The sequence below is a fragment of the Caloenas nicobarica genome, chromosome 7 (genome assembly GCF_036013445.1).
Source record: "Caloenas nicobarica isolate bCalNic1 chromosome 7, bCalNic1.hap1, whole genome shotgun sequence".
Classification (NCBI taxonomy): Eukaryota; Metazoa; Chordata; class Aves; order Columbiformes; family Columbidae; genus Caloenas; species Caloenas nicobarica.
Genome location: NC_088251.1, coordinates 16,265,741 through 16,289,739, shown reverse-complemented (window position 1 = coordinate 16,289,739; position 23,999 = coordinate 16,265,741). Strand labels below are relative to the sequence as shown.

Genomic DNA, 23,999 nt, shown 5'->3' with positions numbered 1-23,999 from the left:
TTATTTTTATAGGAAAAAAACCAGATAAACTAGTAATGGTTCACTGACTATCAATATAATTCACCAAAACCCCATAATAAAACAAAGCCAGACTCCCAAAGCATTTAAATTATTTCATTTATCTTAAGGAAAAAAAAAATCAAAAGCACAAAAAGCATTTTGGTCAAATTTGATGTTACAAAACATTTTTATATTTATTTAATATCATGTTCTCCTACTGTGTATTTTCTGAAAAAATAATATGCAAACAGATTATTGCATAACACATCTTTTCCAAATTAGCCCAGAAATATTCACTGAATTATCTTTTTAACACAATAAGAAAAGTGTTTTAATATTTTACGTTTAAATTCCAGAGATTTTTATCACATAAGATATTCTGTGGAACGCAGCACCTATTTACTTCTTTGTAAGCCGTTATGAAGATGGAACTAGCCTCTCAGACAAAATAACAGAGGTGATTAAAACACAAGCTGAATAAAGCAGCTCACCGAGTGGGTTCTTGCAGAGTAAGTATTTCACTTGGCTGTGTGTGTGGAATATTTTGCATAATGGTCTACAGACCTCCTAGGGTTTTGCTATTACAGAATATACATATATGTAGTGCTGAGACACAGAGAAGTGGCATTTTACATTATGTCTATGCTTGTTTAGGGCTCACTGTCTATATGGAATGAATAAAAGTAATATTAAAAGAAAATAATGATTTCATTAAGCAAACAAAGAAAAATACTGTATTTTAGAGACAGTTCAAGCATATACAGCATATACATAATAAAGCTCAGGCATTTATTTTTTTGTATTAGCTAAAGAAGCAGTCATGAAACTGTAGTATATTGGCTTAAAACTTGACAACCACCTAGTGCATTCTTCTTGCTCACCTTTTAAAAATACACAATCTGAGATGGATACATTGCACTGCTGGAGTTTACAATATATATTTCAAATTTACAAAAATACAGAAAAACAAGATTTCTTGCACTCAGATACTGAGCATTAACCCTTTGAGTACTAATTCCCACCTGCAACACTGCAGAACACATTCATCTGACTAACATGTTTTTATAACATTCTAACAATTATAATTTTCATCTTTATGTACACTATTAGGAAATGTATTCCTACATATTAAAAGAAAAGGTAGAGAATAATAAACTGCTAATAACAGAAAAACAATGGGTTGAAATATGTCAAGATTTCTGCAATATATACACAGAGAATTGCAGACTGATGATCTCTCAACGGAATTTTCTCTTTCCTCTCTGCAGAAATGTAGCAATTAAATACGCCTGTGTTAAGACATGACAGCAAACTTTCTCATGTGGCCGTACAGAATTGTGCTTTTTCTCTTATTTATGGATGCACTTTCCACTGTAGACATTTTTCTCTCAGCTCTATGCTCCTATTCATTTTCTGTGATCCATTATTATTCTGCACCCTTCCCATTATGAAAAAAAGCAGTTTTAGTTCATATTGGGATAATTATGATTCAGTTCTGTACTGTGAGTAGATGCTTTGTGTCCAGATGTTCATGGAAACATGAAAAAATTTCTCGCCAAGAGCCTTGTTAATAGAGAATGGTACTGACCCTGAAATGCCCTTCAATTCAGCAGAAATCATGAACATAAAGGACTTGTCTGAAGGTCAAATTTGCATTAAAGGATGAAGACAATCTGAAATTTGCTAGGGGACAAAATGTGTTTTCAGAAAGCAAGTGGTGAAATTAATAGATGGACTCTAAGAAGGTGTATTTTTGGAAAATGACTGAACTTTCTTCTTTCCTGGCAACTCTGGACTACATTGATCATGTAACTAAATAGACATTGTCATATATACAGTATCTCTGAACTAGAATAAGCTATTTTAAGAAAATAACTGTAGTCCTCAAAGAGTTAATGATAAAACTGCTCTACCCTAACAGATGTTGAAAGATTATTGTGAAACAGCTTACAGATTTGTTCAAAAGGCATACTTTACAAAGAAGTGTAAAACTTGTTACGACAATTGCTATTACACCGCATAGTGTCACATACAATGAGTAGTGCATGCTCTGTAAAGACATTAGAGTGGACCCTTATCAAAGCTATCATATAACCTTATACAAAGGATTGTGCCACTTAAACTAGTGCAGAGTGATTTTCTTTTTCTGTAGATTTATAATGCTCTAGATTAATATCAATAGGGTTTTTCACAGCCTTGTACAACACTTTTTTTTTTTAAATTTTAACACATGTAACACTAGAAAACAGCAAATGGTATACCCTGACATATGTCATGCAAAATACAACCAATACAGCACCATAGATGTAACAGAGACATTACCTAGCACTTCTCTCCAACAAGAAAATGGATGGAACAGAGACTGTACACTACACAATTTTACAGGCCATATGCTACAGAAGATCTTAAGAGGCAGTATCACTTTTGTAGATCTAAAAAGCTCTAATTTTATAAAATCCTGTTTATCATTTCTATCATAGTCACTTTTGATTAAAATTCATGGCACAGTAATAATATTTTGCTACAAAAATAAATAAGTAAAAGTTTAAGATGCTGATATGTTTATAAAGTGTCTGAAGTTACTACAGAAGTGAAAACGATGAATGAAAATGATGTAATTCTAAAGAAATGTTGCTCTGTGTAACAAAAGGATATTGCCTCTCATATTCAATTGTCTAGACTTCATTTTCTAATTATCTTTCAGAATAATTTTATAACTTTCTTTTAAAAATAACTTCACTTTAAAACTATCACTATCTCTCTCTTTTAGACTCATTAAGAAAATGGAAATAAACATGGAAAAGCTGTACAATTTACTGATGAGCTACACAAATATGTCATCTTATTTAGTTTGGAATAAAAACAAAGATAACAATGGTTTAGGGGGAGAAAAACACATTATGATGGCCCATGAACTACACAGTAGTTTCATTTTTCCAAGGACCAGTTTTGATGTTTCCTGTACTATCTGAGCTGTATATCATGGCTTCATGCACATTTCCCTTGAGAATTCCATTGTGATTCGTCGTATTAAATGGCAATGACTGTGTCCGTGGATGCATTTCAAAATGAGCTGGATGGTGCACAGTGTCACTTTCTGGCATTTTAGCGCAACTATATATTACAGTACTTGCGTCGCTACTTTCAGGCTGGTTGACAGTAGGATACGGATCGCTTTTTGAACAGCAGGCCCGTCTGTGACCTGACTGGCTGTCATGAGTACTGTGGGGACTGTCTGTATGGGAGCTGTGGATGCTGCCATCGATACTTGAAGGAATGTGATAGGCATATTCTCTTTCACCTGCAGATCTGTGCCGACTGAAATAACGTGGCTTAGTTCTGCTTTTCAGACATCTATGAATGTGCATATTGGGTCTGAAGGTTCCCTCGTTGTGGACATGAATGTGAGCTTCATCATCGAGTAGCTGATCGCAGTGCATTTTTGCACAACATGGTGTCACAGGCGAAAGGCAGTTAACGTGATTTTGAACGGCTTGTAGGTTAGTAAGTTTGCAGTGGCTAGCTGCTGGATGATTGAACGCAGCTGTTTTGTTGGGACATGGCGATTCCTGGAGACAAGGTGCATGAACTTGAGTGTCACCGTTGATGTTAACCTTTGGGCGCACATTAACCTGGACAGAATAGGTGTTTCTTCTAGATGGGCAACAGGACCACCAGCAATGCCACACATCATCTCGCTTTGCACAGTGATGGATCAGGATGAAAAGCCCCAAGGTCACACAGAAGGCTCCGTAAAGACAGCTAAATATCATATCCAAGAAATGACCTTGAGATACTGCAAGGGCTCCAAAGGTCCAAGTGGCAGTAAACAGGAACAAAGTGAATGCTGCAGCTCGCAGCTGAGCCTTAAATGAATGCTCGTTTTCCAAAAAGGAAGAAGAAATCATGGAGCAGGTTGCCTGGGGAACGGACACAGAGTCTGTAATATGACCATGGCCCACCTCAGTACTTGGCATTCTCTGTGGATCTTCTGTCTTTTCCTTTAACTCATACTTGCGTTCAGGATGGCGCTTCAGTTGTACGTATGTGCAGAGAAAGTAAACACAGGTGACTAGCACAATGAACGCTACTGGGCCATAAAAAGCACCAAGACTAGGTTCCCATGCCATCCAGCAACTGAAAACAACAAAGAAAAGAGAGTCAAGAACATTTTATAGCCCACGTTAGATGTGATGGACAATGGACTGATATGAAACTGGGCTTTCTGACTGACTTGTATGACCCAACAGTCTCTCAGAAGTTCAGATATATTCATCATGGAGAAAGGGAGTGTGTCTTTAATATCAATTAAGCTGAGACATCACTTTCATGTTTTTTAATAGAATAAAATGTCTAGTATAATTTACAGGACATTAAAACTGAAAATTTCCAAGAAATGTAGGTCAGTTTAGAATCTAGGATGCAGTGAAGTATAAGACCATTTATGTCAACCCTTTTTTTCTACAACTAAAAATGTCAGCACTAATATTTTGATTAAAAAGCAAATGAGGCATAGTTTATACAATCTTTGTGAGCAATAGAAATGTACAGATTTCAATGGTTTGTATCAACTAACATTGATACAAACTCCTAAGCCCGAAGATTATTGTTAAAGAATTTTCCTATTACCAAAGTAGAGAATAGCCTGAGTAATAAGAAAGGCTGAAAAAAGACTTTTGGTTGAACAGTCACAGATTTCTGCAGTGAGTGGACCCAAAAGATGTATGTAGTTTCCGAATTCTGCAGAGTTTCTGAAATTCCTGGGAGTTAATTTACATCAGTTTGAATGCCCTCAGAAAAATGAATTGTGATACACTGGTAGTATAATATTACTGTAGCATGGATCTTTATTTGCTTTAAGTAATATGACCATAACTGTTTTAGAGCAGCTTAAACTAGTTCACAGGCCAGTATGAGCTGAATAAGCCTCAGTCAGCTGCATAATTTAGTAGCAGTCTAACAGGACCATCCTGAGGATGAATGATCTAATCAAATAAACATGGGAGAAGAAAATACTTCTGACTAAAGAAATCCCAGACGGAAACTGGGAGAACTTGGGTCAGGGAAGAAGGAATACTTGCCTAGTTTTTACTCTTCTCTATGATCTGCTTTCAGCTATGGTTACAGACAGTCTACTGAACTGGCAGTATAAGGTAGTACAGCTATTATTAGGTTCTTATATTCTGAATATTGCATGGATTTCTGGAAAGAGGAATAAGCGACTTTCCTTATCTGTTGGACTAGTACAAGAAGTAATGGGCTTAAACTGCAGCAAGAAAGGCTTAAATCAGATTTTTCAGAAAGTTTCCTAGATGTTAGGATAATTATGATAATAAACTGTTGGAATAAAGTGTGGTGTATCCATTATTGGAGCATTTAAAGCAGCCCAGAAAAATAACTGTCAGGAATGGTTTGGGTATAGCTAATTTCCCACTGGGTCAGAAAACAGGCCAGGTGATCTGTCATGATTCATTTCAGCTCTAAAAGTGACACTGTGTGACACTTCATACTCATTTAGGCATGTGTGATTGGTTGCAATCCCTCCAGTACAGCAAGGAACCTTCTGATATCACATTCTTGTCAAGCCAGAAATCATCTACCACTTACTCTAAAAAGGACAGAATGAATTTTTCTTGCAGGCTGAGAAGCTCTCAGCTAAAAAGAAGCAGTCCCACTGGGTGTTTAGCACAAGAAACTGCAGCATAACCACTTAAAATTTTTAAAATCAGAACCTTAAACAAAACACACATACATTTATTGATAAACTTAGAGACACTCCAAGGAGTATATATTTTGCTGTCAGGCATGCACATGAAAAGATTCCTTGAAAGATATCTGTGAAAAGACAGGTAAATTACCACCTATGTTTAATTGGATAAGCAGAGAGTACGAAGCCACGTGAATACTTGAAGTACGTTTGAATGCTGCATATTTGATGCAAAGTGGAGAATGGAACGCTCCCCAGTGGAACAGTCTCTTGGGATGCTCTTATTTCAAGTGGAATCTCAGTACGCATCACTTAAAAAATCAGTTCTGTAAAAAAAGTTCCAGTTTGTGCCCCTACCTTTACTGTACTAATACTATTAAAAATGAATAAGGCACATAACTCACTATGGTGTTGTTGAGCTGTCTTTTTACTCAGTCTTATAACCATCCCTCACCTGTGCCTTGCTTTCTGTTCAGACTGTGGTACCAGGTATTGATTTGCTATGAATAAACATGATTAAAGAAGTATAACCTCTGTAACTGTGCCAAAATGAAACGTCTCACATTTATGAACATAAATAATAGAGTCTTTTAACATACTGCTGATTTTAAGTAATTGTCTAATTGGATAAGTTTGAATAAATATATGAATATGAGTTGGGCCCTAGGCAGAGCAGTTAGCCATGTTATGTACTAATTTATTACCAGAATTTAAATTTCAATTACCTATAAAAATGCCTTTAAGGAGCCAAATGCTCACTTACAAACCATTCTCCTTTGTTTCCACTTTTCTTACCCAGAACATAACTAGTTTCAAATGTTGTACAATAGATGCTCAAAGCAGCAACTGAGTGATGTCCTCCAGTGTATTAATACTAGTGCAGGCAGAGTCCTAATATACCCACTAGTGTGCCAGTCATTGCCATGCTGATAATTTACACTGAATGTATTTAACTTTGAAGTCCGATTTACTTTCTGCTACACTTTTACAGAAAGACTTATTGTATTTTACTGATATTGCATGTTTCCTGACAGGAATTAATAAGCTGTGATGCCTGGACAGCTGGTGGAGGTATACGGAACACTAACACGCTAGCACACTAGAGGGCTATGTCAAGATTGCAAGACATTGTGCTTGGAATGTTTCCAGGTGGTGAAAATCCAAAATAATTGGGTTTTATGGGAGAGATGGGGGCAGAGGAGGGTGTGAGGATTTTCACTTTTCCTTTTTTCATATAATTATTTCTAAATTACTTTAAATAAGTCACCTGAAGGATATCAAGTCAAGGTAGATAATGAATTGGAAGTCTTGATTAATTACTAGCTCCATTAAATATGCTATCCATTAGGTATTTTAAATATTCTTTTATTTACTCAGATGTGAATGAGGAGTAATTCTATAAATGCAAAGTGTTTCTATTTACTGTAATGGAGCCAAATTGGTAGAGGTAAAGCAGCAAGCGCCAGATTAAGACATTGCTCTTTCATAGCTATTATTTAATAAAATTTCATAATAAATGTCATCCCAAATGGCATCTGTACCCTTTATGAAGTTGGTTACATTTATTGGCATAAGAAAAAGAATATGTTTTCCTTAAAAGTTTGATGATCATAGTTTATACTTACTATGGTGCATTGCCTTCAATCCCATAATTATTGATATTGGTTGCTGCTGTAATCCCACATATAATAAAGGGAACTCCACCACTAATCAGGTAAAATCTGTTGAGAGATAACAACAGATATTTTAATTTGCCAAATTTGTAGCTGAATACTGCTTTTTAAATAATTGTACCTTCTTGAAGTATCTTGAGTATACAATATTGCTGAAACATTAAACATGTCCCTAAAACCAGAAAAGCAAAGAATAAAGTATCATTACAATAAGCACTGTAATTTATGAAGTAAAAAGCAGAAAACTAATGCTTATATGGACGCACTTTTAAAAATCTCTTACATCTTTAGTAAAATTAGTTACTATTGCAGTCATATGAAGAACAAAATATTGTATAATGAAAGAACCTACATCCCAAATGAAGTTATTCCACTCGCCTAGATATTTCTATTTAATAGTTATTAAATATGTAAGCATTATAAATTAAAAATATTCAGACAAAGCAGCTGCATTCACTTTAACCTGAAAATGTTCCCAGGGAAATTCAGTGAAATCACAGAAACATTTTCCTAATTCCTGGATGACAAGAGAAATGGAGTTCAGTTGGGCAAAGAGAAAAGGAGCAGTCCACTTGGCAATTTTTTTTTTTCTTTTTTTGCATGCACAGAGAAGCAATCTGGAGAAATCTGGAGGATTTAATATCACTTTATATATACCCCACTTTTCAGTCATTCAATATCCAGCCTTGGAACTGCATTAAAATGTGAGGGCCTCTAGGACTTCAGGAAGATCTCATAAATATCCAAGAAGAATGTTAACCTAAGTGTTAATAGTTCTGTAAGGACGTGTATTCTAAGACTGAAATAACACAGTTCCACACCCCTTAACTGGTTAAATGCCACTAAACTACTTGGAAGTAGCAGTCATTCCAATGTATTACTATTAGGCTATATCAAAGTCCTTGAGGACATCTCACAGTAGTTGGCATCCTGCATTGCTACGTCCAAATTCAGCAAAATAAACCATCATCACATTTTCCATTTATATAAGTAACACAGAAAATTATGCATGGAGCACAGCACTTCCACCGCTGTGGTCTCTGAGGTAGAGAGCACGGGCCCTGGTACGTGTGAGGTTACAGCTGGAAGGAATGCTGCTCAGTGACAGACGGGAAAATGTTCCACCACACCTAAGAAGCTCAGATGGTTCTCTGAACATCCTGACTCGTTTCCTCGTTTAACCAATGCTGTTCTGTCAGTAGACAAAATTAGTTTCTTTTTAAGCCACTGTTCTGGTGTGGGAAACAATGCAGGGATACAGATGCTTCTGTCACTGCTATTATGCTGTCTGCCAGGACCAAGAGAAACCTGATAACATGTGGGACATATTCTGATCAGAATCTGGCCACTAGTTTTCTATAATGTGTTAGAAATATTGGGCAATTTCAGAGTCATTGCAAAGCAGGATTTTTACAGAAACAGAGATATAGTAAGATTAAATAAATCAGCTTTTAAATCAAACCCAGAATTAGCGTTAGAAGTTCTTAACCTCTTTCCCCCACCTCCTTGTGAAGCAGAATTGGAGACCAGACCTCAGAAAATTTCACGTTAAGTTTTACGGTCAATCTTTGTCCTAATGGTCTAAGCTGTAAACAGAGCAGAGAAAATCATTCTCTACATTCACGAGAAAGCCCTTAAGATTTTATAACTTCAAAGTCACTAAATATATATTTTTTTCTTCAAACTTGGCTTATTCCGTAGAGCTCAACAAATTCCAATGAACAAGCTGCTTCCTTACAAAATCCATTCATTTACTGCAGTTTTATGATTATATATATCTTTTGACTTCAGCATGTTGAATAAGCTAGCTAAATTGCTTATTATTTTTAACAAAGACATGTTCAATGACGTTTTTGAAATTCAGGAAATGACTAGGGTAAGCAATGAAGCATAGAAAAGTTAATCTCAGTTTATCTAAGAAATAGGAAGGAGCAGAAAAATAGGAATACGGAAGCAAGTATAGGAAACTGCACTTCAAACTCATCTGAAGTGATTACACCATAGAATTTACCTACAATGCAACCTATAATTTAATTTTTTGCAGTGCTGCCACTTCCTACAGATTGGATACACATATTTAAATCATGTCCTTTTTCTAAAGTCTCATACAAAACAGTATTTGGATGTTAGTTAATCTATTTGATATCTCACACTTTCAGCAGGCTGCTGAACACTACAACAGTGGCATCAGATGTTCTGGAAGCACTTAGCTACACAGTGCTTCAGAAATGTGGCAAAATCTAGCCAAACTCCTGCCCTGGCTCATTGCTAAGAGAAACAATATACATTCTAGAAATGATGTGAAGTCAAGTGGTTTCAGTGTACCTGAGGTGCACTGTACTGATATCCAGCACAGCACACTGCTTGCCCTGTCTCATTGAAAAAAAGAAAAAAAAAAGTAAAATAGCAAATAGAAATGACAGTATATACAAATGATTCTTCATGGGTGGATTTGAGATTCTTGAAGAGTGAAGGAAAAAAAAAATCTGCCAAATAGAAGAAAAGTCAGCAAGAGAGGAATGGGATTAAAATAGAATGAACAGAAATCAAAGAAATGGAAGTAAAATTGTAAGAGCATGAGTGCATACTCTTGCCCATTTGTCTGAGCTAGTGGATATCTTAAACAGTATATAAAGGAGAAAAGACCATAGTGGAAAGTCACCAGAGAAGAAACATTGTTCAAGAATATCCACATACATGTTAGTTGTGAGAAAGTACACTTAAAATTATGAAATTTAGACCAGTCTTCCAAACATTAGTTTCTACGCAATAATTAGTTTTTATAAATTTTTTCTTTTTCACCCAGACGAGATGACTACAACATGTTTTTTGAAGAGAAATCTGAAGTAGAATTGATAGAGCATGAATAAAAGTGAAGAAAATACAGATAATAAATAGCTATTCTTCATACTTTCAGAAAACTATTTATCTAAGAGAATCAAAGTGCTTTGTAATCTTAATTTAGCCTTACAGCCCCCTGTGTGGTCGATAAATGTTATTATCCCAGTTGTACAGATGAGAAAACAAGCAAGGTGAGATTAAGTGTTAAAAGTTATGCAGAAAATCTGTTTCGGAACAAGTCTTCCTAATTCCCATCTTATGTTTAAACCCAAGTCACCTCTGTTACTGTAAATGAAGGGACTGGGAAAATCATGGCTTCCAGGAGTTTGTCCCCAAGCCCAAGAAACACAACTGTCTCTCTGAGAGTTCAAGCAGGAGCAAGAAGAATATAATCTTATCTGAAGGATCCCCTGGTTAGGATGGTTCTCTCCCAATATTCACTAAGCCTTGCCAATGACTTTCTGCCTGTTACTCCCTACGAAGCCTGACTTGTGGAGGAGGAGCCCAGGTATGTTGTTCCCTGTGTAGCCCAAATACTCACATCCACTGGTATTTCATATAGCACTGCCTGGGGACATACACAGACCAGATTTTCCAGATCAGTTAAAGTGGTCTGAGTATAAGGATTGTAACTGGAGAGATGCTGGGTTCTGCTGCTTCTGTTGCTGCATCCAACTTTTGATGTCTTTTAGCCACACAACAACAAAAGAAAGAGGCAGTTCTCCTGTCCAGTAATTCTCATTCACAGAACAATATAATAAGCAGTACTGTACTGATAAACCTCATAGACTAAGCTAGTACATGCTTTTCAACCATCTTTTTTCCTCTCTCAAGTATATTTTTTATTTTGAAAATAATGATCAATCTTTTTCCTAAGCTGTTTGCATAACTTACATTTGCTACTCCTTCTCATGAGTATCTTTTGGTTTTTAAGCTTTAAAGTTTTATATTCTTTGGTTCAGTAACCACCTTTTGTCTTCCAATTACCTTTTCTACTTCTGAGTTAATTTTCTAATTTTTCTCATTATGCCAGTGGACTCTTCTCCTCTTCACAAAAGTACATGCAGTAACTTAGGACCCAGAGCAAATTTCATCTACGTGCGATTACTCTGCCACACCATTCAAGAATGCAAATGGTGATCCTCAGGCTGCCAGTAATGAAACTGTAGGCAGCAGTAAGAAGACAAAATAACCGTGCTCCAACAGATCTTACTGTTACGACGGAGCGAGCTAACACAGAGGGTTTGATTGTGGTCAAGATAGCCATGCAGGCAAATATTTAGAGACTGGGAAACCACAGGGAGGAAATGAAAACTTTTTTCAGCTAAAATTTGTTCTTGACAAACAGTTAATTTGTATTATAACATATATAATACATACAGTATATATTATATATATAATTTCAAAATTGTTTTACGGAGAAAACTGTAAACTATCTGTGGGAGGATTTAGGGCTTTGAAACAATTGCCAAGCTGTTGCTTCAAACAGCCCTTGGGAAGAGTTTTTTACATTTGTGTATTGCTCTTGCTGGCCACCCAGGGATGTCCTGATGATTCCTAGTAGGCTTTCACATCAGCAAACATTTATTTACTGAAGCTCATTCTACCACATCTCACATCTTCACTAATATTGTTATCCAAGCTAATTAGATTAAAGCTAGCCTGGTAGGCCTCAGCAGGCTGCACTCACACCTCTTAGCTGCAGTGTAGGCAACACCTACAGCCTGAAAACCAGGCTGAGCAGTCAAGTGCAAATGATGTACAGTAATTTGTGGGGGGAGGAATCGCACTCACTGAACGTTAGAGGGAACCCCTAAGTTGCTGCTGCAGCTGCCTGAGACCAGTAAGTACAATGCACTGGCATAACACATCCTATTACATGCACTGACATGAATACAAAAAACCTCAACAGAGCAGCAGACACTGCTTGAGGTGATGTCCCTCTGTTGACATCACAGCTTACTATTTTTCAGCTTCCTTTCAGCAAGAACTCCTCTTGTAAGGCAAACCTGACCACAAAATACTGGGAGCTACATAGCCAATCTGATAGAAACAGGATAATGTCAGCGGGAATGACTGCAATAGCCTGCAGGCAGCATCCATTTTGCTAACTTAACATAGAGTATATTCTTCTAAGTTTATTTCCATAAATATTACTCAGTAAGTCAGCAAGTAAAAGGAGACTTCTACCCAGTGATGAATTTCTTCCTTGAGTGTCTGGCTATTCTTTAGCCCAAAATTGGTTCCAGATTAAGAATCTTGACTCTGGAATGAATTCTTCCAAAAAGGACCAGACCTTGGCTTTGTGGGTGTAATGCAAGACTTATTTTCATTTTTTTTCTGCAGAGGTTGGCAGAATGGCAGTGTATAAGGAAGTGATTTAATAGCTTCAAATAGTCTTTATTACAGACATTACTTGATTAAAATGTATGCATATGTAAAAGTATTTCTCTCTGCATGCACAACTCTAGAAAGGTACATGTTAGATATATAAAGGTGCCAGTAAAACATTAATTTATTTTGTTTTCCCCAATACAAAAAACCATTCATCTATTTAGCTTTACTTCTAGGACACAGTTCATATAGGAAGAGATGTCTATCTATTAGCCACTTGCAAAATAAACACGAAAATAAAAGAGGAGTCACAGCAAGACGACTTCCCCCCTTACTTTTCCTTGAGCTGGGGTTTGATTTTAACATGTTTGTGAAAATAATCCGTATAGATAATGGTCATTAACTTCTCAGCTAACCAGATGCCACAGATCAAGTACCTGGCAGGCAGGCAGGCAGATAAATAGCTGCTCTGTAGAAAGCTGAATTTATGAGGCTGATTTTCAAATTATTCTTCCTGAATTTTTCATGCATCACATCATTTCCTAGTATTTTTTTCCGAGGAATTTTGATTAAAAAAAAAAAAGATGTAGAAATTATGGGATTTTGAAAATGTCCTTTTCATTTAAGAAAAAAACCCTGTCATTTTGAATCCTATTCACAGATAGTCTGGACTTACAAACATTTAGAAATACCATGTTAGTTTTGCTTCTTACTGAAGAGAAATAGCCTATATTTCTTAAGTGTTTTTCCCTGTCTGGAAAGAAGAATATAAGCATGGAGAATACACTGAAAAAAAAAAAGGAAAAACAATCTACTGATAATGCTAAAATAAACTTCAATAGTGCAAGTCAAACTCTAGAAGGTAAATAATAGCAGAAATAAATGTTGTGGGAAAACTCTATTTAGCACCTCTATGTGGCAATATTGTTATTATTTTTAACTGCCTGTTCATGGTTGATTTTTTTTCTATAAGATATTTCACTCATTCAGAATGGAAGGAACAAAGATCACTGGACAGGTAGTTATTAATTTTTATATATAACCCCTCTTTCTAGATCTTATTGCAAACTAAGAGCTTCACAATCATTAATTAATTAATCTTCATGTCCTTGCGAGAATATGTATAATCTTCTCCATTTAGAGGCAGAGACAGAAGCACACAGAGGTGAATGAAAAAATAATTAAGAAAAGTCTCTGCAGATTTGTTTGCTCAACTTAAGATGTCCAGGCTTCCATTTGACAAAACCAGGCTCTAATTTTTGCTAAAATTGACCATGAGATAGGAGTTTAAACACTTTGCTGGATCTGCCCTTAGAGACTCATAATATGGGAACATGGGCAATAAAGTGAATGCTTTTCATTGTCAGAAGATATGCAACCTCACCTACCAAATGGCTTCAAAACCTCTTGCCCCTTTCATGGGAGCCCACTGCACCACATAGTCAAACTAAATTTCTCTTCCTTTCTGCTGTCGGATGATGTCTCATGCACTGCTGGGTAGGTAGTGTGAGAGTTTAGGCCCTGCTAGTGGAGGAAGCCAAGAGGATGTGCTGAAGCTATTTCTGTTCAGCTTCCTTGGTTAATACCCTTCATGGCTAGTGTAGTCATCATGTCTACTTTGGGATTTTGCAGAGGAAAAGGAATTTACAGTCTGGCAGTAGAGTTGCAGTTTGCTTTACCACGACCCTGTAAGACAGTCTGAGCCAGCAGAGCGGACAGAGAAACAAAAAAGCTTATATCAAGAAAATAAAAAAAGTCAAGAACTCAAAAAAAGGGTTTAGAGAAAATTCAGAAGAAAGAGAAGGGAGTTTCATTTACATAGCGAGACCTTTTTTTAATTTGTTTTTATTTTATTTTGTTGGAGAATCCTTTGGCGGCTCTTGGAAACCACAAAGAGATGATTCTTACAGTGCATTCCATGCTGCAGATTAGCTCTATTGACTTATCGACTTCTACTCTTGCTCAGGCTTAATGAATATATAACCTAAGTCAGGGCAAGGAGGTACTCATGCTGAATTTACTTCTGAAGGAAAGAAGCAAGTAAAATATTAAGCAGCATGTTGATGAGAAAGAAAATATATTTCTTAGTATTTCTTAAAGAATCTATGTTTTAAAATGCTTAAAAAGAGCATGGAGCTCATAGAGAGAAAACTGTTTATATTAATGCTTGGATAAAAATAATAGGCGGAGAATAATGCTCATGCTTTGAGTATTTTCTATTTGCCCAACCATTTAATTCCCAGGGAACACAACGGGCCTTTCAATTCTCTTTCCACAGTTAATTTCTAGTTGTAAAATGGCTGATACTCTTGTTCTGAGCAATTCATTGCTACCTCATTTTTCCAGGCATTTGACTATGGCGTAGAGCTGTTAGCTGAAATTATTTTGCAGTTCCAGCCTACTGAATCAAACACAACTGCTTCGCCGAGCATCACAGTACACCTTTAGAAAGTCAATTACCATCAAGATGTCCTTCTGCTTTTCAAAAGGGTGAAAAGAACCATTAACCTATCAACCCTCATCAAGACAAGAAATTCTGATAACAGACTATATATGACAATGCCATTTTATAGAATATGAAAATGAAATGAAAAGTAAAGCATGTAAAGATAGTGGTAAGTACTGTACCCTTATATTGTCACATATTTAATACTTGATCCACGTTATATAAGTATCAATGTTTCATGACTGTCAGTAGAATCGCCTTGAATTTTAAATACAAAATATGGATTTCTTTGGTTTTACTTGATGTGATATTTCATTATGCCTGCCAAAGGAATCAAATGAAATGACTAGCAGGAGGAAATACATTTAATTTCGATCAACTGTGAAAGTCACAGGGGGTTCTGGTCTATGTTATCCTATGACTAAATTTTGCAATAATATTTTTTAAAAGGAATTTATGTCAATCTCATATTTTATTATGGCAGTCACCAAAACAACTCCCAGAATCCTCCTGTGTTTCACGCATTGTTGAGCTTGACAGTTACTTTCTCTGTAGGCAACATTTTTTTTGTCAAGAAGAATGCTTTTTCTTCTGCAGTAATTTTTAAAAATTTCAAATGGACCAGTCAAGTCCTTGTCTTTTAATTTTTACATCACGTGAAAATACAGCATTTTCAGCTTTTGAATTATGAGCACCTTTGAAGAATTTAATGAAAGGTTATTTATTCACTACTTCATATATTTTTGTTTTAGGTATAAAATCTATTTGTTGTATTAGAAAGAGATATTCCGTGACCTTACTTTTTATTATGAGCTATATTGCCAAGTTAGAGCTGAATAATTTCAACTGCATGAGTTTCACAGGTAATGTGTGAAACTGTCCATTTTCTAGAGAAAAATGCTCTTAAAATTATTTTCTGTTAAGTTCTTTCCCTGTATACGCACATAATGATTAAGAAGATATTCATGACCAAGCAATTGATGTCATTAAGGCAGGGACTTCACTGGTAGACCCAGGTGGCTTATTCTTAGATTTGCTCAGCTGAGCATTCAAGACAGATGTGTGCAAACAGACGATGAAAAGAGAATACAGCAACTTCTGGGAAATATCTCCAGGGAGGACGCATTAATTCTCTTCTCCTAAATTCATATAGTCTTTTCCTTTTTCTCTTATATAAATCAATGATCTTATTTGAAGGGCAAGATGTTTGCCCACAGTGTGAGAGGGAGCTGAAATTATTTAGAAGAAAAATTACAAGAAATACTTCAGAGACGTGAATTTCCACAAAAACTGCATTTTAAATTCGCACGTGTTTTGCAAGCCTTGTAGTAATATCTTGTGATACAATATTAAGCCCTGGTTCCAGAGGGCCTCAGCTTTCTCTTCTGAAAAAAAACAGAAATCTGATTTCCTACAGATTTTTCTTACTATTGTCTTTGGCGTCTAAAAAGGCACAAGGTCCTCTTGAGATATTTCCCATAGTTATACCATCTCTCTATCATTTCAGCCTTCTCTTATTTTGAGATATTTATCTTCATCATTCACCTGTCCATCTAGTCATGTGAAACTTACAGAAGCTTGATCTCTACCCATCTCAGGTTGACTAACCAGTTATTAGACTAGGAAAGTCTCAATGAGAGTCACATACTTAAAAAAAGCTGTTTCTTTAAGTTTCTTTAAAATAAACAAAAATAAATTCCCATTTTTCCATTACAGATGATTATAGGCAAAAGGTGAAAAATGTGAACTGTAATGGTTCAAAAACTAGGAGATAAACAGGAATCTTAAATTCATTGTTTTCATAAAACATTTTTTTTACACTGATACCACAATTTTTACTTTAGTTTACTAATTCTTAAATGATGAATGTTGACATTACTACTTACAGAGAGAAAATAGCAGCAAGAAACCACAGCTCCAACAAGCTAAAAAGCATTTTTATCTCTTCTGCTGGGCCTGAAACTTTTCAAGCACCTTATAAAGCCTGTTTGATTGATACAGACCATTAAAATTACATTTTTAAGAATGTTATGTTGCCCCATGAAATGGCCCTTTCTGCAAAAAAAATTTACCTTTCTTCAATGAAAATTAAAATTACACCTTCACACATAATTGTATGCAAAACTGATGAACGCATCAGCTATTGTAGTTTCTGTCACATAACAGTGATTGGTTGGTTACTGCTACTCTCAGAAATACTTTAAAATTACACATGTTCGGACACTGTGTAACAGACATTTTTAGTGTTTAATAGATTCATATTTAATGTATTCGTATGTCGTTATAAAGTGCTTTGTTGTGATGTTTACAGAACAATGGTAAATTTCATCTCTTTGCCCACAGTTGTTCAGCATATCCTATGGATATTCTTAAATTATAACCACCCACAATACTCAAGACATATTTATCCTATCTGTTTCAGATAATATATAAAGGTAGGTCTATTGGCTTTTAAATATTAAAACTTCAAAGTATTAAAGCATTCTTACTGTTTCTGAGGATTTTACCAGTGAGGTAATAAACTCCCCATCTTTAAAATATTTTTAAGGACTAGGTGGTACATCACCAAAATTAAACAGAGTTAGTGTCTCAGGCTTCTGCTCCTCTGGCTTTACAATTATATGCTAATCACAATTTACTTCTACCTTCCATCTGTTTAAGTAATTTGGTTTATTTTCAACTGCATCTATCTAAAATCTAATCACACAGCTAGAGCAAGATGTAACCTCAGGCAAAAGTGAGAGAACAAACAGTCTTGTTTAAGACGTGAAGAAACCACACACTAAATAAAAATAATATCATTTTGATTATTAAATCTTCTTGGTCTACAAGAAGTATTCAGTCACAAGCCCAGAGGGCCATTTAAAATCGAAAAGCATTTACACAGAAGATCCATAGAAACCACAAACCCCTTTCTATTGAATCTTTCCAGCTACCAAGCTTTTGTCATAGACAAATCAAACCCACATTTTCAGAGAAAAGATGAAACAGTTTCCTGAAAGGAATTGTTTCTGATGTGAAAAGCATACAAGCGGGTTTTGAATGCCTCTAAAGTCCATATTCAGTGCACGGTAAAGGAAAAAAACTCTGTGCTTTATTTTGATTCCCATTTCAAAATATTTCATTTTTTTGTGAATAATATTTTTAGGGTTTGCCACAGGTCATGAGTTAAGGAGGGGCCATCTCTGAAAGTTAAGAAAAATTAGTACCTCAAAAATGAAAGACATGATTTTCATTCACATAGAATACTACTTTCAATCACAAAGAAAACCATACAGAAACACTTTTAGACGAAGTCAGTTCAAGGCACAGATATTAACATCTTAAAATACACCCTAGTTGACTTGACACATCGATTCTGAAGGCATTGCATTTTTGCTTTATCTACCAAGACTGCACAATGAGAAATCTAAAAAAAAGTATTCTGTGTAAGGTGTCTGTATCAAAGTTAAACATGAGCTTTTTTTTTTTTTTAATTTCTAGCCTTATATTGTCTTTGTTCGCAAGTACTTGCTCAGAAAAAAATATCTCAGTACTTATACAGATCAGCAGATTAGAATAGAGTACCTGCCTCAAGAATTAACTCGCACTCCACTAAGACTAGAGTTATTGAAAATTTATGCACCAGGAATTTAACATAGGAAGCTTCAAAATATAGCTCAGGTAAAAAACCCAAACTATCGAGATGAAACATTTCAATTTTTTTCCAACCAAAAATTATTCTGAATATCTATTACCTAATCACCTCTAAATATTGACTTCAATTTTGTTTTCAGATTAAGAAGATATATCAAAGATGTTGGCATCTCCCATGAGTAATAAGTCATATATTAATAGTATCTGCAACCACTACTTACAACTCACCAGACTCATACAGAAAGAAAACATTAGAAAACCAAAACCTATTAACTTGATTAACCGTGAATAACTACAGTCTTTGACTTGGTAATTACAAGGTATTCCAAAATTTTTTTAAAGCACATTTTATTACTTCCTGTAGTTTTCCACTTAGGAACCCTTAGTAATGACAGCTTCATTTTCATGTATTTCCACAATAGCATATTCCTCAGTTTTGCCATTTGAAAGAAAGCCATGCTTCCTTTTTTTTTCATAGCTTAAGTATTAGTTGAATGAAGTAATTTTAAACCCATGTATCAATGACTAATGTATTTGGATATTTTTCTAGAACAATAACAACAACCTTCACATAACTGAATTCATCATGTTTTTGTTAGGGGATAATAAAGTCCCCTACCTTCTTGATGCTACACACATTGACTGGTCAGTGTACACTGACCAATGTGAGCAAAAAGCTATTATTCATAACAGTATTCCCTGAGGCAAGAAACAAAGTTTACTTTGGTAAAGTGAACTACAAGTTATTTGGTACAGTGAACTATTATACCAAGTGAATCTGCTCCTTTAAGTGACAGTGAAAGAAAACCATCTGTGAATACTCAATAATCAGGTGCCAGGACTCTCTTCTGTGATGGGGAAGACAGATTCTCTTTGCTTGAATTAGATGATTAAGGGCAAGCCGTCACACTTGAGTGCTGTGAGAACTGGATATTCAGTATTCTGGTTATTAGCACAAATGGTGCTAATTTCCTTGTGATGTAGGAATACTTTCAATTTGAGGGGGTAGAAAATTACTTCCATCAAAATTCTATTTTATTCTTACTTCTGCATTTTTTAGAAATTTGTTAAACTTCTGGAAAGGCTGAGAGTTGGGACTAGAGAATAAGAATCAGAATCCTCATGGACTGTGGCAGAATGAGGTGGCCACTACGTGATGAGTTTCTTTTGCTATACCTCATATTCTCTCATCAATAGTTCAGATACACTATGTGCAATTTGATGGTAATTTCTTGTGTTTATAAAGATGATATTTATATATTTTACATTATGTAGCCATGAATTTTAACTTTACGTTATATACCTATGAATTTCAAGGATGTTCTTTTTAACTCATGGGGTTTTGTACATGGGATTAAGAGCAATTTTTTTTTACTTTATTTCAGGCTAGGTTACAACCTTTACATTTCATGTTTGTGGCCAATTCAAGATGAAAGCTAAAAGGAAACAGAACTAGGATGGGAGGAAGAAACAAGATCCTGGGAGATTTTCAAAACTTGACTGGATGAGGCCCTGAGCTAACTTAGTTTGGATCTGCTTTGAGCAGAGAGTTAAACTAGATGACTTACAGATGTTTCTGCCAAACCTATTATTTTTATGATTCTATGACTGATTTATTATTCATTGTTATCTTTTCAATATTATGAGGGTCCATCCATACCAGCTGTCAATGTCGAGAGAAAGGCTCTTTAAACTTCTGCTCTTCTAGTTTATATCACTCTGTAAATTGAAACATATACACTGTTCAGAGTAGACTGATTCACAGGTGAGTGAGCATAGCCTGAAAATTCTTCCAGTTAGAAGGCTATGTGCCTAGAGCCAGACAGAGTTCTTTGGGAAAGTACAGTGCATTATTAAAATATAACTGAGGTAGGACAGGATTGAGGTCAGAAAGAGATCCCACTTCACATCCCATCAACAATGCCTACAGCTGTGACTGTAACCAAGAATACTTGCAACAAAAGAAAAAATCATGCTTTATATAAAATCTGTTATTGTATCAGACAAGTAGTACATCCATTAATTAGGTAATTGTTCCTACTGACTTTGGTAAAGCTCCGTATGAGTGAGATGCAGACTTGCATGATTTTGTACTACACAACCGCATTATTGTTTTGCAGAAACTAATCTACCCTCTAAATAATCTTAGCAAAGTTTCATCCTTACAATTTGCAAAAAGCAAAAAGCTTCCTCTTTTTTTTTTTCTCTCATGAAGAAAATCTTCTATTAGGGTTTATGCAATGTTATCCACTTCTACAACTTGCAATTTATCATCTTGACAGATATCCAGGTAGCCAAGAACTTAAAATCTTACCAAGTAGGTGTTATTAAATGTTACATGTAGCAGTGAAGCAGTAAAGCATGGTGGAAATAAGTTTCTCTCATGGTTCTAGACTTTTGGCTTCTTTCTGAAACACTTTCTCCTTCATATTCTATAGGATGTAATTCAACCTGCTAATCTAGAGTCAGCAAAAAGCATTCTCTTTTAATGCTATACATAAAAGAATTATTATGGATAACATTCCTATTAAATCATAGAAAACTGTATTCAGTTAATGACTTGACTCCATAAAAGCGTGGAGCTTTAGATTTATTAGTAAAAATTCAGGTTGACATTTTGTCCTCAATTCACCCTATTGAAAAGTAACAAACAAAGGTACAATTGCATGAGCTCATGAGTGTCAGCCCCAATTATTAGCTTTAACGTCGAGGTTTTTTGCTGTTGTCGGTTTTTGTCTTACTAAATTGAGCTATGGGAAATATTATATATATGATGATGGCATGGACATTTGCTTTTTCCTGTTGTTTAAAAACTGACATACACAGAAATCTATTTTTGGTGATCTGTATCCCAGATTGTAACCAGAAGCAAAAACAAAGCTTTTTCCATCATATATAAAAAGGTCAAAGGGTAAGTTTCTAAAAAAATCAGAGAGTTTCTTGGAGCACTGAGCCAGAAGTGATCAGGAAACTTTGAAAGAGAAGGAGAGAGAGAGGAGAGTTATCTTTATAAATAATAACAGAGAAATATTAATTAAAAGCTAGAAATGGCTTGTCATTTCCAGAATGCTACTGTGGAAGTAATGTGGAAAAGGAGATCTGAAAAGGAATGAACAGCAGTCCTTGCCATCTTCACAAAACTGTGAGCATCTCATTGCTCAACATTCCTGGTCAAAAGGCTACCTAGATTTGCTAGGTACAACAATTGTTATCAGATTTGGCAATGAATCTCAGAAAGAAGTAAAGTGTCCTTTCTAGATGGAAAACACTCAAATGCATGAAGGAGTAATATGGCTAACTGGTTGCTTCTTCAATATCACGAATGGAAGACTGTGTCTATATGAGTAGACAAGTATAATGTCATCCTTTTATGAGACAATAACAAGATTATGACATGTCATATTAAATAGTCCAAAATGCCTTACATATGCATTATAGCCAGCATGGAATAGCTATTCTGAAAATAACAGTGGCAGTAATTTGCCCATGATTCCTGTCCCTTATCTTTTTGATTAATGAGAACGAGTTTCACTGATATCAGTTATTCCAGAAATCAAATTCCAAAGTGGTATGCATATGCCTTGGAAAATACGTCTTGGAAAATATGTCTTGGAAATAAACTGTTCCTGTATAGGTAGCTTTTTTTGGAGATGTCTGTAAACCCATCTAATATGAAGAAGAAGCAAGACCCTATGTCTGACCACTCATGACTCACATAATTAGCAAATACCACAAATTCAGGGACCCTCCCTAATCAACTTATAAAACAAATGATTGCAAAAGTAAGACTGGGAGATAAACTAAAGCAATAAATATAGCTGAAGAAATTGTGATTTGCTCAGACATTTAGAGGCATAAATTTGTGGATAATGTTCTTGGTGAATTACCTATATCTACTGACATGATTACTTGTAATAAGCATAGCTACCAGTCAAGGCATGTTGGAAGATGGAACTACTTACATTTCATACATTTTCCACAAAAATCATATAGAATATTTGAAGGTAAATCTCTGAAATGTCTAATTTCTTGGCATTGCTTATAAATATTGAGAAGCAAACACAAATGATCCTCAGTAATCATAGTTCTCCTACGTCCTATATCAATAGATAAAATAATAACTAGGTACCTATCACGACCAAAAGATAAATAAGTCAGGTGTCTGGGCTCAGGTTTTCTTTCACAGAAAATGTAAGCCAACAGTCACTTTCAGATAAACTGTTAAAATCTTGAATGATTATCTGAGCACCAAGTGTTATTGAATAATAATGGCATCACCCCTTTTTCTGAGTACTTAATCAATATATACATAAAATTGAACCTGGACATTCTATTTTGCTAAGGTATATTAAATATTATATACTTTATATTTTAATACGTTGTTAAAATTCCTGAGCATTTACCAATTTTTATTTGTAAGTAGGAATAAGCAATAATTTCCATCTATGAATCAAAATCTTCCTGTGATTAAATATGTGTAACTCCCAGTGTTTCACTGAAAACCCGTTGTGTGTGTGTGTGTGTACATTTCAGAGCAGAAGCTGGCCTAATTTTTTGTTATGTTTTATATAGTAACATGGTACCTGAATAAAAATACCTGGAGGATCAGCAGCCAGTTTCTACAAGACTCATAACATTTCCAAACACTGAAGGCATATTTGGAACACATTAGTTTCAAAGTCTCTTCTGTCAGAATTTGCTTGCATAATAAAACACGAGAGTTTCTTACAAGACCAACAAGGCTGTAGGAATTAAGCAGTAAATAAAGGTTTGAAAAATGAGAATACTGTTAGGAAAAAAATGCTTGTTTTAAGAATAACAGAATTGTAGGTCAAGAGGTCATCTAGTCCACTGAAAAGCTCTGAGGCAGGGTCACATTAAACATCTATCATGACAGGCTTGACTTTATCTAACATATATTAACAAATTGCTTGTGACAGAGTTTCCACAGGCTCCCAGGTAACCTGTTTTGATTGTCAACTATTCTCATAGTTTAAAATCATCTTCTAATATCCACCTGTTTACCCTTACTGCAACTTAAGCTTATTATTTATTGTCCTGTCCTCAATAATTTCAGAAAATTTTGTTAGTAATACATTGTAAGCCTCTTACCGGTGTTGTTATTCACACTCACAACTAGCAGTGAGGGTCCACAACTTTCAAGTTATTTGAGCTCATGTATTCCTTTATTCAAGTTTACAATTCTCATTGCAAATAAGGAGTTAGAAGCATTCTTTAAAAAGTTTAGAATGACGGTTTCGAATGAAATCACAAGGCTGGAAAGTCAAGCTCTAAACAGAATATGAAATATTATGATTTTTTATGATGTTACTGCACAGACACTCTCTTTTTCCTTTCCCAC

At 35.2% G+C, this 23,999-nt stretch overlaps 1 protein-coding gene across 1 annotated transcript in view; it reads right to left on the bottom strand.

The window, feature by feature from the left end:
* Positions 1-288: 288 nt before the first annotated feature.
* The window catches only part of LOC135990990 (adhesion G protein-coupled receptor A3-like), a 272,534-nt gene continuing 248,823 nt past the window's right edge, over positions 289-23,999 (bottom strand). Inside the window, exons 18-19 of the mRNA XM_065639202.1 lie at positions 7,333-7,428; positions 289-4,137 (exon numbers count right to left, since the gene is read on the bottom strand). Of these exons, the coding sequence (XP_065495274.1) occupies positions 2,916-4,137; positions 7,333-7,428 (1,318 nt within the window). The 3' untranslated portion in view covers positions 289-2,915. The remainder of the gene's footprint in view (positions 4,138-7,332; positions 7,429-23,999) is intronic.